Raw genomic sequence first — 12,306 nt, 5'->3', positions numbered from 1 at the left:
AGTTTCATAAACCAATATTATTATCTAAACTCATATGTTAATATGGTGTATAACCAGCCACATTCTTGCCATTGTTATGAAACTATTGAAAACCTCAGTTACTTGTTCACTTTTCATTTTAATAGCTCGTAAAAGGCCATTTTTTAGGTATAAGAAGCAAAAATATGTTCATTGTCTTTAACCAATAATGTATTAATTGGATAATGACATTCTATCTCCATAGTCCATATTTTTCTTATATGTATATGAAATAAAATTTTGTCCCATTTAGTTCATTTTTGTAATATATGGCAAACTGTACCACTGTTCTCCATGCCATTACAAAATGAAATTAAACATATGCATATATTGGTTCCTTTAGAACATTGAATTTGCATGTTCTTTTTAATTTATAAACATGGCTCATTAGACATTGATGAGCATCCTTCAAAATATTAGTAACCAACAAATGCTTCAATATTTTTTAATGACATGCCTTTTCTTTTAATCAATATTCCATATGTGAAAAGCAACAATGCTTTTGTGTAACCATTGCTTAACTCTTTGATAGCTATTTATGATTTTCACTTTGTGATTGTTCACAATAAAATTTTATTTTTTGTAAAATCACTTTTAATGTAATACACTAGTAGGCAAAATACATGTCACACTACCTATATTTATGATAATAACAATTATTTGGTTTATTATCCATCGATTAATCCATGAAACATCATATCTTAATAATAATTATTCACACACATCAATTTAATTTTAATTGGTTTTCATGAAAATTGAACACAAGTCAAAATTTGAATTAATAATAAATTTAAAAAAATATATATCAACGTTTGATTTATAAACAATCAACAAAGATAGAACCATACAAATAGTTTGACTCAACTTATTATCTCAATTTTTGTGTCATGATTTAAAAATAAATCTATTCTTGTAGTCAAAATTTATTTTTTGCATATATTCTCCACTTATATCTAATTTTTCATGGTAAATTCCTTTACCTATTTTTGATTGTTTTCATAGAAACCATGAGACAATTTGCCTGAATAATATATAACCAAGACATGACAATTAAACAATCAGTCATTCTATTAGAACCCAATTAACTCTTTACTTGATAACAATTGATATTTCTTTTAGTCATAGATCAATTCATGTCTTTCCCTTTTATGTTTTCAAGCTATTTCTCATATCAGTTATAAGCATTAATTTTTTAAATAAATATAATACAATTTATTAAACTCGATTATGGAGCCAATTTCAATATATGCATAAACTTATACAATATAATCAATATTTTGCATATTGTGTTTTGACTTTACACACTAATGAAATTAATTGTTAACATGTTTATTTCATTTAATCAATCTTTTTATCAATAATTATGTAAAAAATTAAATACATACCTTTAATGAAAATCTTGATGAAAATTAATAGTTTGGTCCATGAAAACATTAATCATTCGACACCTTGAACCTCTTCTAATATTGAACTCCAAATTATGTCAATTTTTTTCTTGTATTTTCCTCATGCGAAATATAAATTTCTTATAATTACCTTTAAATTGTTAAAAAAATAAATAAGAAAAGAAAAATAATATAAAAGAATTGGCTTTGAGGCATGAAAAACACTTTCTTAAAGATAATTATGCCTTTAAGATACAACAAAGCCTCAAACTCTCCAATCAAAAGTAGTGAAAATGATTATACTTAAAGATATATTTATAATGAATGAACAGACATAAACTTCTATTCAAATGGTTATGAATTTTCATATAATCATGACATTTATGAATAATACTCTATTTATATTAAAGTAGTTATGATCATTTGCCGTATGATAATTGTTTCTATTCAAACATAATTATTTTTATGAATAATTAAATCTTTTTATCCAATGTGAGATGCACCACATTCTAAACTACCAACATTGTATCATGATCGCATAATTGAAGCGAGAATTCAACAATGGTGGGATGGTAAGAAAAAGGAATTGGAGGACTTGCTTGATGTTTTGGTTTCTTTGAAAGATGATAATAGTAACGTCCTACTACTATCAGATAATGAGATCAAAGCTCAAATTAATGTATGCCTCTTCTTTTTTTTATTGAATCGACATCATCAATACACATCACTATATATAAGTAATATGTGAATATTTGTTCATTTCAAAATTAATTATCCAACAAGTGCACTTAACCCTATATTATTAATAGAGTGTGTATATTACTACCCTTTTTTTTCTTAATTTGCAGGAAATTATAATTTCAGCATTGGGTAATCCATCAAATGCCTTTGAATGAAACTTATGGAGATGTTAAATCAACCTAAGATGCTACAAAAAGCCATAGATGAATTAGATAGTGTCGTTGGAAAAGATAGGTTAGTACAAGAATCTGATTTCCCATAACTTAACTACGTCAAGACATGCACAAAATAAGCCTTTAGGCTCCATCTTGTTGAACCATTCAATGTTCCTTATGTGTTCATGGCTGATAAAATAGTGGCCAACTACTTCATCCCTAAGGGTAGTCATGTGCTCCTTAATCGGGTAAGATTTGGGTAGAACCTTAAAGTTTGGGATGAACCATGCAAGTTCAAGCTAAAACGCCACCTCAGGGATTATAAAGATGAAAAAGTGGCACTTTCAGAGCTAGATTTATGGTTCACATCACTTAGCACAAAAAGGAGAAAATGCATGGCAGTGGTGCTTGGAAGTTCAATGACTACCATACTATTTGCAAGGCTTTTGCAAGATTTCAATTGGAGCATCCCACATAATCAGGGAAGCATTGATCTTAGTGAAAGAAAGAGAAATCTCTTTCTGGCTAAACTGCTTCTTGCTATTGCAAAACCAAGTTATTCCCTCAACATCTACCCTATTAATTAAGGCTAATTATTAAGGTTTGCCTAAATTAAATAAAAATAAATTGTTTATTTAAGCTCTTTTTGCAGGGACGAGTCTAGGATTTATACTTAATAAGGGTAAAAATACATATAATACTAAATATATATAAGTTAACTAATATGCATAAAAAACACTATTTTAATATACATAAAAATAACATATTACAATTGTTCTTTATGACTTTTCATATTTTGAAAGCATTGTAAAATCTTTTCATTATCAATATTACAAAATATATCTTTCTCCATATATATAAGCAAACAATCATTCATTCAAGAATCTCTCATTCGGTTGTGCAAACTGTTCTTCACAATCTTCATAGCAGAAAAAGCTTTTTCAATTGATACAATAGAAATTGATAATATCAAAGCTAATTCCATAAGTAAGTATACCAATAGATACATAAAAATATTTTTTTGTCTCAACAAGTTTCATGAAAAGATCACTAATACTTTAAACTCATCAAGAGATCTTCAATCAAAAATATAAGTTTCAAGTTGATTATCAAAAACTAGTAGCTTAACATTAGAAAATTTAGTAGGATAAAATTGAGTAAGATAAATAAACTTTTCCTTATCAAAAACTACAAAATAATCACAAGAATTTAAAGAAGCCACACAAAAAAATAACTTCATATTCACCTCATTAAAATGATTGTTAAGCTCTTGAAGTTACATATCAATTACTGTATAAATAACTCAACCCGATAATAATGTAAATTTGTCATTGTTAGAGCATTACATTGAGGTTTTCTACAAGTTGCAAACATATCATCCATATTTGGGATGTCAATATTGTTTTTCTCACAAAATAAAGAAACCTTTTTATGCAAAGGTTCACATCCATCACCTCTCATCATTTGTAGTTGTTGCTTTACTATTTTTATCAATGCCATCACATTCACAATACCTTGATCTCGCCTTTGTAATGCCAAGAACAATTCATTTGTAATCATCAAGCTATTTTTCATCAAATGCAAGTTGAAAGTAAGGTCAAAAGGTTGAGTCGAATTTAATAAAGCAAAAGCTTTATCTCTTTGCTGCGAGCTATTCTCATCATTCACAATAATTTCAAACACATGAATGATGGAACCCAACATGAGGATCAAATTTATCAAAATCCCATAATGTGAACCTCATCATGTGTCTCCAACTCATTGAAGACTTATTTCTTGGTTTAAACCCCTTCTCTTAAAAAGTTTACTAACTCGTAATGCCTCAACAACTTTATCAAATTATTTTTCTTGAAGAACATCTCTTCGTTTACATGAAGCCCTGGCAATATTCACCATATTTGTCACAATGTTGAAAAGTAATGCAATTTGAACATGATTCTTTATCATGGCTACAAGTGTCAATTGAAGTTAATGAGCAAAACAATGAACATAATAAACAAATGCATTATCTTTCATTATCAAAGTTTTTAATCGATTGAATTCACCTTGGATGTTGCTTACTCTATCATAACCTAGCCCACAAATCCTTGACATACTCAAATTATGCTTAGAGAATAATACTCTAATAGCTGCTTTAAATGACAAAACGATTGTATCATTGACATGTATTATACCTAAAAAATATTCAATAACATGCCCTTTTAGAATCCACATAGCACAAAGCAATAGCAGCTTCTTCTTTGATTGAAACATCATGAGATTTATCAAGTAAAATGAAAAATAATTTATCTCCAAGATCTTCCATGATAGTATTGGTAGTCTCAATTATTGCAATACAAAAAAGATCTTTTTGAATATCATGTGCTATTATTTTTAAATTTTTTGCTGCATTCTCTAAGACAACACTATTGATGGTTTCATTATTATTGGCAAGAAATCTAAAAAACTTAAGAAAATTTTCTTGATTATGAGAATTCTTAGTTTCATCTCTACCACAAAATCTCAAACCTTGACATAAAAGAAAACGAATACAATCAAGTGTTGTAGTTAAGCGAACTTAATAATCATTTTATGCTTAATTGGATTGTTTTACAAAAGCAAATTGAATATGTTGCTTTTGATTTAGCAAATCTTGACAACACTTTCAAGCTTTGTTATGAGCACTATTAGGACCTGCAACATAAATATCAGATCTTTTTTTCTTTTTCCAATTTGTGAATCCATTTGAAACAAAACAACCATCATCTGTTTGCTCTCCAATATCTATTTTGTAAAGATAACAACACAAGCAAAAAGCGGCATCTTTTTCTATACTATATTCTAACCAATTAGTATAATCTTTGAACAACGTAGGAATAAAACGATGTAATATCTTTCTAGTTTTTCTTTGGAAAAAATTATGTTTATAAGATTGACATGGACCTTTTTGCAAATAAGTTATTCAAACCTTGTCTCTATCATTAGTATTATAGTCCAATTTTTTTTTTCATAACCCAAGATCTGAAGAAAGATAGTCTATATTTAATTCAACACGAATTTGCTTTGTGTGATGTTATATGCCACTAGTATTGATTCCAGATGATTCTTCAAAAATTCACTTCCTCTTAATAAGATATTTCTCCATAACTAATTAAATTAAATGTTTAGTTTATGTAATTTATAAAAATAAAAAAAACACGCATATTCAAAATACAATTATGCATGTTAATGAAAATCAATTGACCTTATATTTGAAATATATGAATAGAAATATAATTCATAAACTGTAACCATATTGCTATACAAGAAATTGGATAAAACTTTTAACTAATTTCATAATCTCCATATAAAAATTAATTTTTACAAAACTTAAAGTTATTAGCTGAATAAGTAATAACTAAAAAACAAAAAAAGCAAAATATAAAACATAAAAAATTCAAACATGATAAAAAATATATAAATTGCTATCAATAACATAAATACATGATCTAATTATTTCATCAATATAACAATTTTCAAATAGTAAATAAACACTATATATAAAAATATAAAAAAAAAATTGATTGACTAATTATAAAAATATATAAAAAATAACTTACTTAAATATCTTGTTGGAAGAAAAAGATAACCAACTTGTAATTTGTTTCTTTAATTTAAAGACTTTTTTTTTCTCTTTTTACTTCTTTAATTTTCTTCTTTGATTGTCCTTATTTTTGTTTGAAAACTTGAAAGTTGCAAAAATAGGAAAGATGGACGAAAATGAAAAACCGGTTACTTTTATTTACAATCAATTTGCCTTTTTTTTTTTAATTATAACCTTAAACTATTTTTTATTTACAAACTTATCACTTCCAATTAATGTAAGTTTGATTTTTACATATTATATATATATATATATTGAGTGGGGGCATTATAAAGTAATTAAACTTTTTAAATATTTTTATAATAAATTTTTGAAGGGATAAAGGGCACTACCCCCGATGTCCCTAATGTGCATCCGTCCCCGTCCTTCTGTATAAATTAAATTACTTGTAATGTTGTGGGGAACTGGAGATTTTATATATATTGCAAGTAATAATGCTATGGTTTTACTTGTTTGATGAATACATGATATCGAACCTTGAGTGCAAATTAAATTTGTTTACCAAGTCCCCCCCCCAAAAAAAATCATCTTGTTTAAATTAAGAAATTACAGAATTACATACCTTTTTTTTATTCGTAAGAGCAATATGAAACCGCTTAAAATTTATAGCATCTAAGCCTTGCAACACTTAATAAATCTTCTTGCATAAATCTATATAAAGCAAAAGGAGAATCATGTACGTTCACCACTGAAAACTTCCACTATGTGCCCAATTTTGCTAAGAAATCCATACAAAAATTAGTTTCTTGGTAAATACGAACTACCGGTTGTTAATCTCTCTAGCCATCAGTTCCTGACAAGCGTAAATTGATTTCCCGATACAGAGAATCATTATCCTGGAACGTTTGTTTTAATTTCTGAACAGACAAACTAAGGTTTCTAAAACCCCGGTCCCAAGCCAGTTTCGTGCCATGAAGAATCGCAAACAACTCGACCTTTAATATATTTCTCCAATCGACTTTTTGAGCAAAACCAAAGAGCCAGTCTTCATTACAATCTCAGCGCAGACGACCAATTTCGAGATGATCTATTCTATTCTAGTTAGATAATGTTTGGTTTGGTCAACAATGGAGTGATCACCTCAAAGTTCACGGTGATCTACCGTGTTTCGTAAGAATATAAGGGTGATTTTAGATTGTTAAGAGTAATTATATCATTATCTTTGAATGATTTAATAATGACGAAAAATTTTTATTATCAGTATAAAATGAAATGTAAAATTAATCATAATCAATATTTTAACCTTCTAATTAAATGTATCAATTAAAATTTTGTTTTTTCTTAAAATTATAATTATTTTATATTTTAAATTTTTACTTTTTCAAAATAATTTTAATTGCCAAGCTTCAAAATAAATTCCATTCTTTTTAGCCTTTTTTTAATCTTTTATATATAATAATTTTTTTTTTGTTTTTTAATGATAATTATAATTTTAATAAATCTAATTCACATTCTTTTATCTAATTTATTTTATATAAGTTAGTTTATCTATGAATAAATATATGTTTATATTTGTTAATTTAATAATTTTGGTATATTGAAGAAAGTAAAATATTACTAATATTTTGTAAATTATTATCTTTTAAGTAACATTAAAATTATTAACTTATTTAATTATTAAAATATGATTATTTTGGTATTTAAACAAAATATTATCTGATTTCTAATAATATTAAACACAATGATCTTTCACCCTTAAAATTAATTACCATTAATCAAATAAAATAATTTTAAATTAAGAGTGATAAAATCACACAATTAAATTACTTTAAAATAATAACAAACTTTACCATAATTTCTATGCATTCCATGAATGTCATTAATTTGGTGGTCCTCATCAGTTGGCTTAATTAAAGCCAAACTTCATTTTTGCGTAACCAATGCTGATGTCTCGCAATTAATAATTGAAACGACTTTATTTAAAAATAATAATTGAAACAACTTTATAAGCAATTAGAGCTTAACGTTGACCACTATTTATTAATTTAATTAATAAATAACAAAAAAAAACATGGGAATTTTTTTACTAAAAACAATTTGATCGAAAACTGCAAATAAAAAATTACAGTATGAGAATAGAAAAAATAATTTTAAATTTTTTTATATCATTTTTAAAAAATAATTGCAAAAATTAATTAAGCTAAATTTTAATTTCATATAGGTACCATTTTATATGGCAAGATTTGAGTGATTAATTATCTTTATGTGAATCAAAATTACAATATTTTTAATCCTTGGTACATTCTGTCATAACGTCTAGATCCAGGGATCTATCGCTAGACATTTACTTTTTGGGAGTCGCCACCAATCTTTTTTGTCTAGGTACGATTGGCCACCTATAGAATCTGTCCTTCAAGGGAACACCTAAGTTTAAGGGTCCCTAGAAGAATAGGTTCAGGTCTACAAACCAGAACAGGGTTCGGGAGTTCGGTTACGTGTGAGGAAGGTTATAGCACCCTCACAACGCCCATCAAAAAATGGTACCAGCTTAAATTTGTGTTATCCAAAAGCCTTAAAATTTTACCAAGTAATTAATTATTGAAAATTTTCTCAATTTACTCTAATTCTTTTAGCAGAAAATTGAGAAAATTCCCTCACCTCAAGAGTATGCAAGAAAAACTACTATTTCACTTACAGAGGCTCTGTCGTCGGATTAGTTAAAGAAAAAATCAAAATAGAAAGGAATGAAAGAATGATTTTTTTTTTGTGTAGGGAAAATTGATACTTTCAACTTTTTCCCAAAAATATTTTTTGAAAATTTCGATTTTCAAGGAAAATTGATACTTTCAACTTTTCCTCAAAAATCTTTTTTTTGAAAATTTATTTCTAAGGAAAATTGATACTTTCAACTTTTCCCCAAAAATATTTCTTTGAAAAAAAATTTTTTTTTTTTAAAAAAAATTGATACTTTCAACTTTTCCTCAAAAACCCTTTTTCAAATTTATTTTTAAGGAAAATTAATACTTTTAACTTTTCCCTAAAAATATTTTTTTTTTGAAATTTTTTATTTTTATTTAAAGAAAATAGAATAATAAAAAAATAAATAAAAATAAATAAAGAAAAGTAAAACAGAAATAAAAAATAAAATAAAGATAAAAAGAATATTAGATAAACCTAATCTAATAAATAAATAAATAAATAAAAAAACCTTGAGCGGCTCGACTATCGGCTCGGCTCGGCTCGGCTCAAGGTAGGGAAACGGCTCGGGGGAAACGGCTTGGCAGCTTGGCGCGGCTCGGCTCGGCTCGGAGGAGGAGCAGCACGCGCGGGTCAGGAAAGCGGGTCGACGCTCGGGTCGGGTCGGGTTCGGCAAAACGCGCGGATCCTTTGGTTACTTAAGGCCAAAACGACGTCGTTTTAGAAGAGTATAAAAGGCAATCCCCTTCATTTTTTGACAGAATGCTCCTCCCCTCTCTCTCTCTTCTTCCCTTTTCCTCTCTCTTCTCTCTAAAAGCTGAAGAACACCGGTGTCGGATTCTGGAAAATGTCACCGAAATCTAGAAATTTCGTCGGAAGTTGGTCGGAATATAACCGATTTCTGGGATTCTTCGTCGAAAACTGGGCAGGTCGCCGGAAACTTCAATGTTCGCCGGAATTATTGCCGGAAAATTCAAATTTCGCCGGAATTTTCGCCCAAATCTGGAAATTTCCCAAAAATTTCCAAAAAAATTTTTCGTCAAAAATTTCTAAAAATTTTTTCTCACTCCCAGAACACTCCTAAACTTTTTCTAGCTTTCTATACGCCTTCTTTTCTCTCAAATCAGTAGCTTTGCTTACTGTTTTCTGTGTGTGTTTGCATCTGCTCTAGGGGTCCTTTATATAAGGATTGATCAGGAGTTCCTGATCAATCCCAATTCCTCGTTGGACGGGAATTCAATCTTTAAATCCAACTGGACTCTTCTGATTGAATTCCCATTCCCAGTGGGATTCTTCAACTTCAATCTCAGCCCTCCAAAAATAAAAGTCAAATAAAAAAATAATAATAGATAATTAGAAAAGAATCAGATACGGATCAAGAAAAGAGAAAGAAAAAAAAATTATTAACAGATAATTAGGAATACAATAAGATAAACAAAAAAAAAATATTACAAGAAAAAGAGAAAAAAAATTAATAATAAAATAATAATATAATAATATATATATAACTATATAAATATAATACATATAAATATTAATAGAAAATAAATAAATAAATAAATAAAGATATACATATATTAATATATAATAATAATAAATAATAAAATACATAAAATAGAAAAGAAGAAAAAAAAAATACAGGGTTACAATTGAATTGGGCCTTACCCGTTTGGGCCAAGCCCAATTGATCTGGGCCTGGACTCAATTGGGTGTCTACAGCTGCCCCTCTTTGCACATTTTCTGTGAAACAGAAATTGCGCAAAGACGTAGACACCCAATCCAGATTCAACTCAACGTTGTCACTTTTTGTTTTTTTGTTTTTTTGTTTTTTTGTTTTTGACCAAAGCTCCTCTAAACAGAGGCTCAACGACTTTGAGAAACATAAATTGCTCCTCTAAACAGAGGCACCACGACTTTGAAAAATAAATTGCTCCTCTAAACAGAGGCAACGGAACTTTGGAAAGTAAATTGCTCCTCTAAACAGAGGCACCACGACTTTGGAAAGTAAATTGCTCCTCTAAACAGAGGCACCACGACTTTGAAAAAGTAAATTGCTCCTCTAAACAGAGGCACCACGACTTTGGAAAGTAAATTGCTCCTCTAAACAGAGGCACCACGACTTTGGAAAGTAAATTGCTCCTCTAAACAGAGGCAACGAACTTGGAAAGGTAAATATCCTAGACAATCATGTCCGAAGGAGTTGAAAGTTGTGTTTGAGGAAATTTCAAGAGATCATGTCCAAAGGTCTTATAAATCAACCCTGATACCAAAAGACATCCTATTTCAAAGATTAGAAACTTACCTGACAAGTTTCTTCTCCATCTTGCAAAATATCTTCATATTTGTCTTCTCCATATGGGATGTTGGAACACCCCTGCTTCTTGAATTTATACACTATACTTTCCTGAAAGTAGTGTATGCTATGCAATGTGCATGATTTTCAATGCATGCTATGCAAATGTTGGCCAATTAATTCCTGTTCAATGTATGGTACTCAAGTTTTTCAAGCTCTTTTTTTTCTTTCTTGGGTGTCAAGCCCTTTGATTCCTCAAGGATCCAATTGCACTGCTCTTCTAAGATCGAACCAGTGTAGCTCTCAATTGTCCTTTCCACTCACATTCTTTCCTTGTTCAGTTTCTCAATACTTTGAAATAAGCTTCATCAATCGATCATCACTTGACCATCATTCAATGAATTTCTCAGCACTAACAAGTTTCATCCACCATCACTGGGTCATTACTCATAGGTGTCTCAGCATTAACCATTCCAAAACAAACTCTGTCCACTGATTGTTCCCACCATTCAACCAATTCATCCTTGTACTCATCACTTGGTTGTATCATTTTTCAAGATTTGTCCCATCATATTCTCTATTTGGTCACATCATACATCCTTCTAAATCATCTCTTTTAGGTTTCTACCATTTCTTCATCATCTTAGATTTCTTTTCAAATGAATGTAAGATTCTTTTAAACACATATTCATTCATTCATTATCATTTCAATTCTTGACAAATATAATGCAATCAAGCATTTTCTCAATTCATTCTAGGGGTGAAACAATAAGAGAACAGAAGGTGAATTATGGTCAAGATAATCAATGGAGATCTATTTTGGTTGAAAATAAATGGAAAAGGAAATAAATTGGATGTCATTGAGGTGAATGGTATGTCCAAATGATGAATATTCAGACAATTTTCAACATTAATCTAGGATTCTTTTTCAAAAACTCATTCCATTTACTGTTGAAGTCATCTTGAGCTTGGCGAACTCTGCCTCAATCTTTGAGGGATCTTCAGATGTCTTTGATCTTTCATTCATGTGAGCCATTTTGACCTGGATCTTTTTTTTTGGTACCAAAATCACCCTTTCAGGTTTTCAACTTGAATCTCCCTTTTTCATTTTCTTATTTTTTCTTTTTTCCTTTTTTTTTATTTTTTCTTTTATTTTTTTTTTTTTTTCATCATCTTTTTTTTTTATTCTTCATCCATTGTTGATATCTTTCATACATCAAACTTTAGAGCATGATTCCATTGCTTTCTCATGAGCATACCTTCGCTCAACATATGATCATTCAAAATGAGTATTCACACTTGATCTAAATGGACTTTTCAAGGTTGTAATGTAGGCCAAGGTGAAGGGTCATAAAAAAATGGATATAATAGGCTCAAAACATGTGTTAAAAAGGTTCAAAACCAAAGGATCATTTGATGTAACTTGGCATTTTGCCCCACATCGTTTCACTATTT

The 12,306-nt window shown here is 28.9% G+C and overlaps 1 protein-coding gene across 1 annotated transcript; it reads right to left on the bottom strand.

The window, feature by feature from the left end:
- Positions 1-3,176: 3,176 nt before the first annotated feature.
- On the bottom strand, positions 3,177-5,101 carry LOC149512877 (General transcription factor 2-related zinc finger protein). The gene is made up of 4 exons (XM_089751099.1): positions 5,086-5,101; positions 4,747-4,807; positions 3,546-3,575; positions 3,177-3,288 (listed from the first exon to the last, which is right to left on the bottom strand). The coding sequence occupies exons 1-4, from the start codon at positions 5,099-5,101 to the stop codon at positions 3,177-3,179; spliced, it is 219 nt and encodes a 72-aa protein (XP_089607225.1).
- Positions 5,102-12,306: the final 7,205 nt, after the last annotated feature.

Source organism: Durio zibethinus, chromosome 21 (genome assembly GCF_047325235.1).
Source record: "Durio zibethinus cultivar Kanyao isolate XHJ-2024 chromosome 21, ASM4732523v1, whole genome shotgun sequence".
Classification (NCBI taxonomy): domain Eukaryota; kingdom Viridiplantae; phylum Streptophyta; class Magnoliopsida; order Malvales; family Malvaceae; genus Durio; species Durio zibethinus.
Note: the sequence above shows the minus strand (reverse complement) of the source record. Positions and strands in the feature narration are given on the sequence as shown.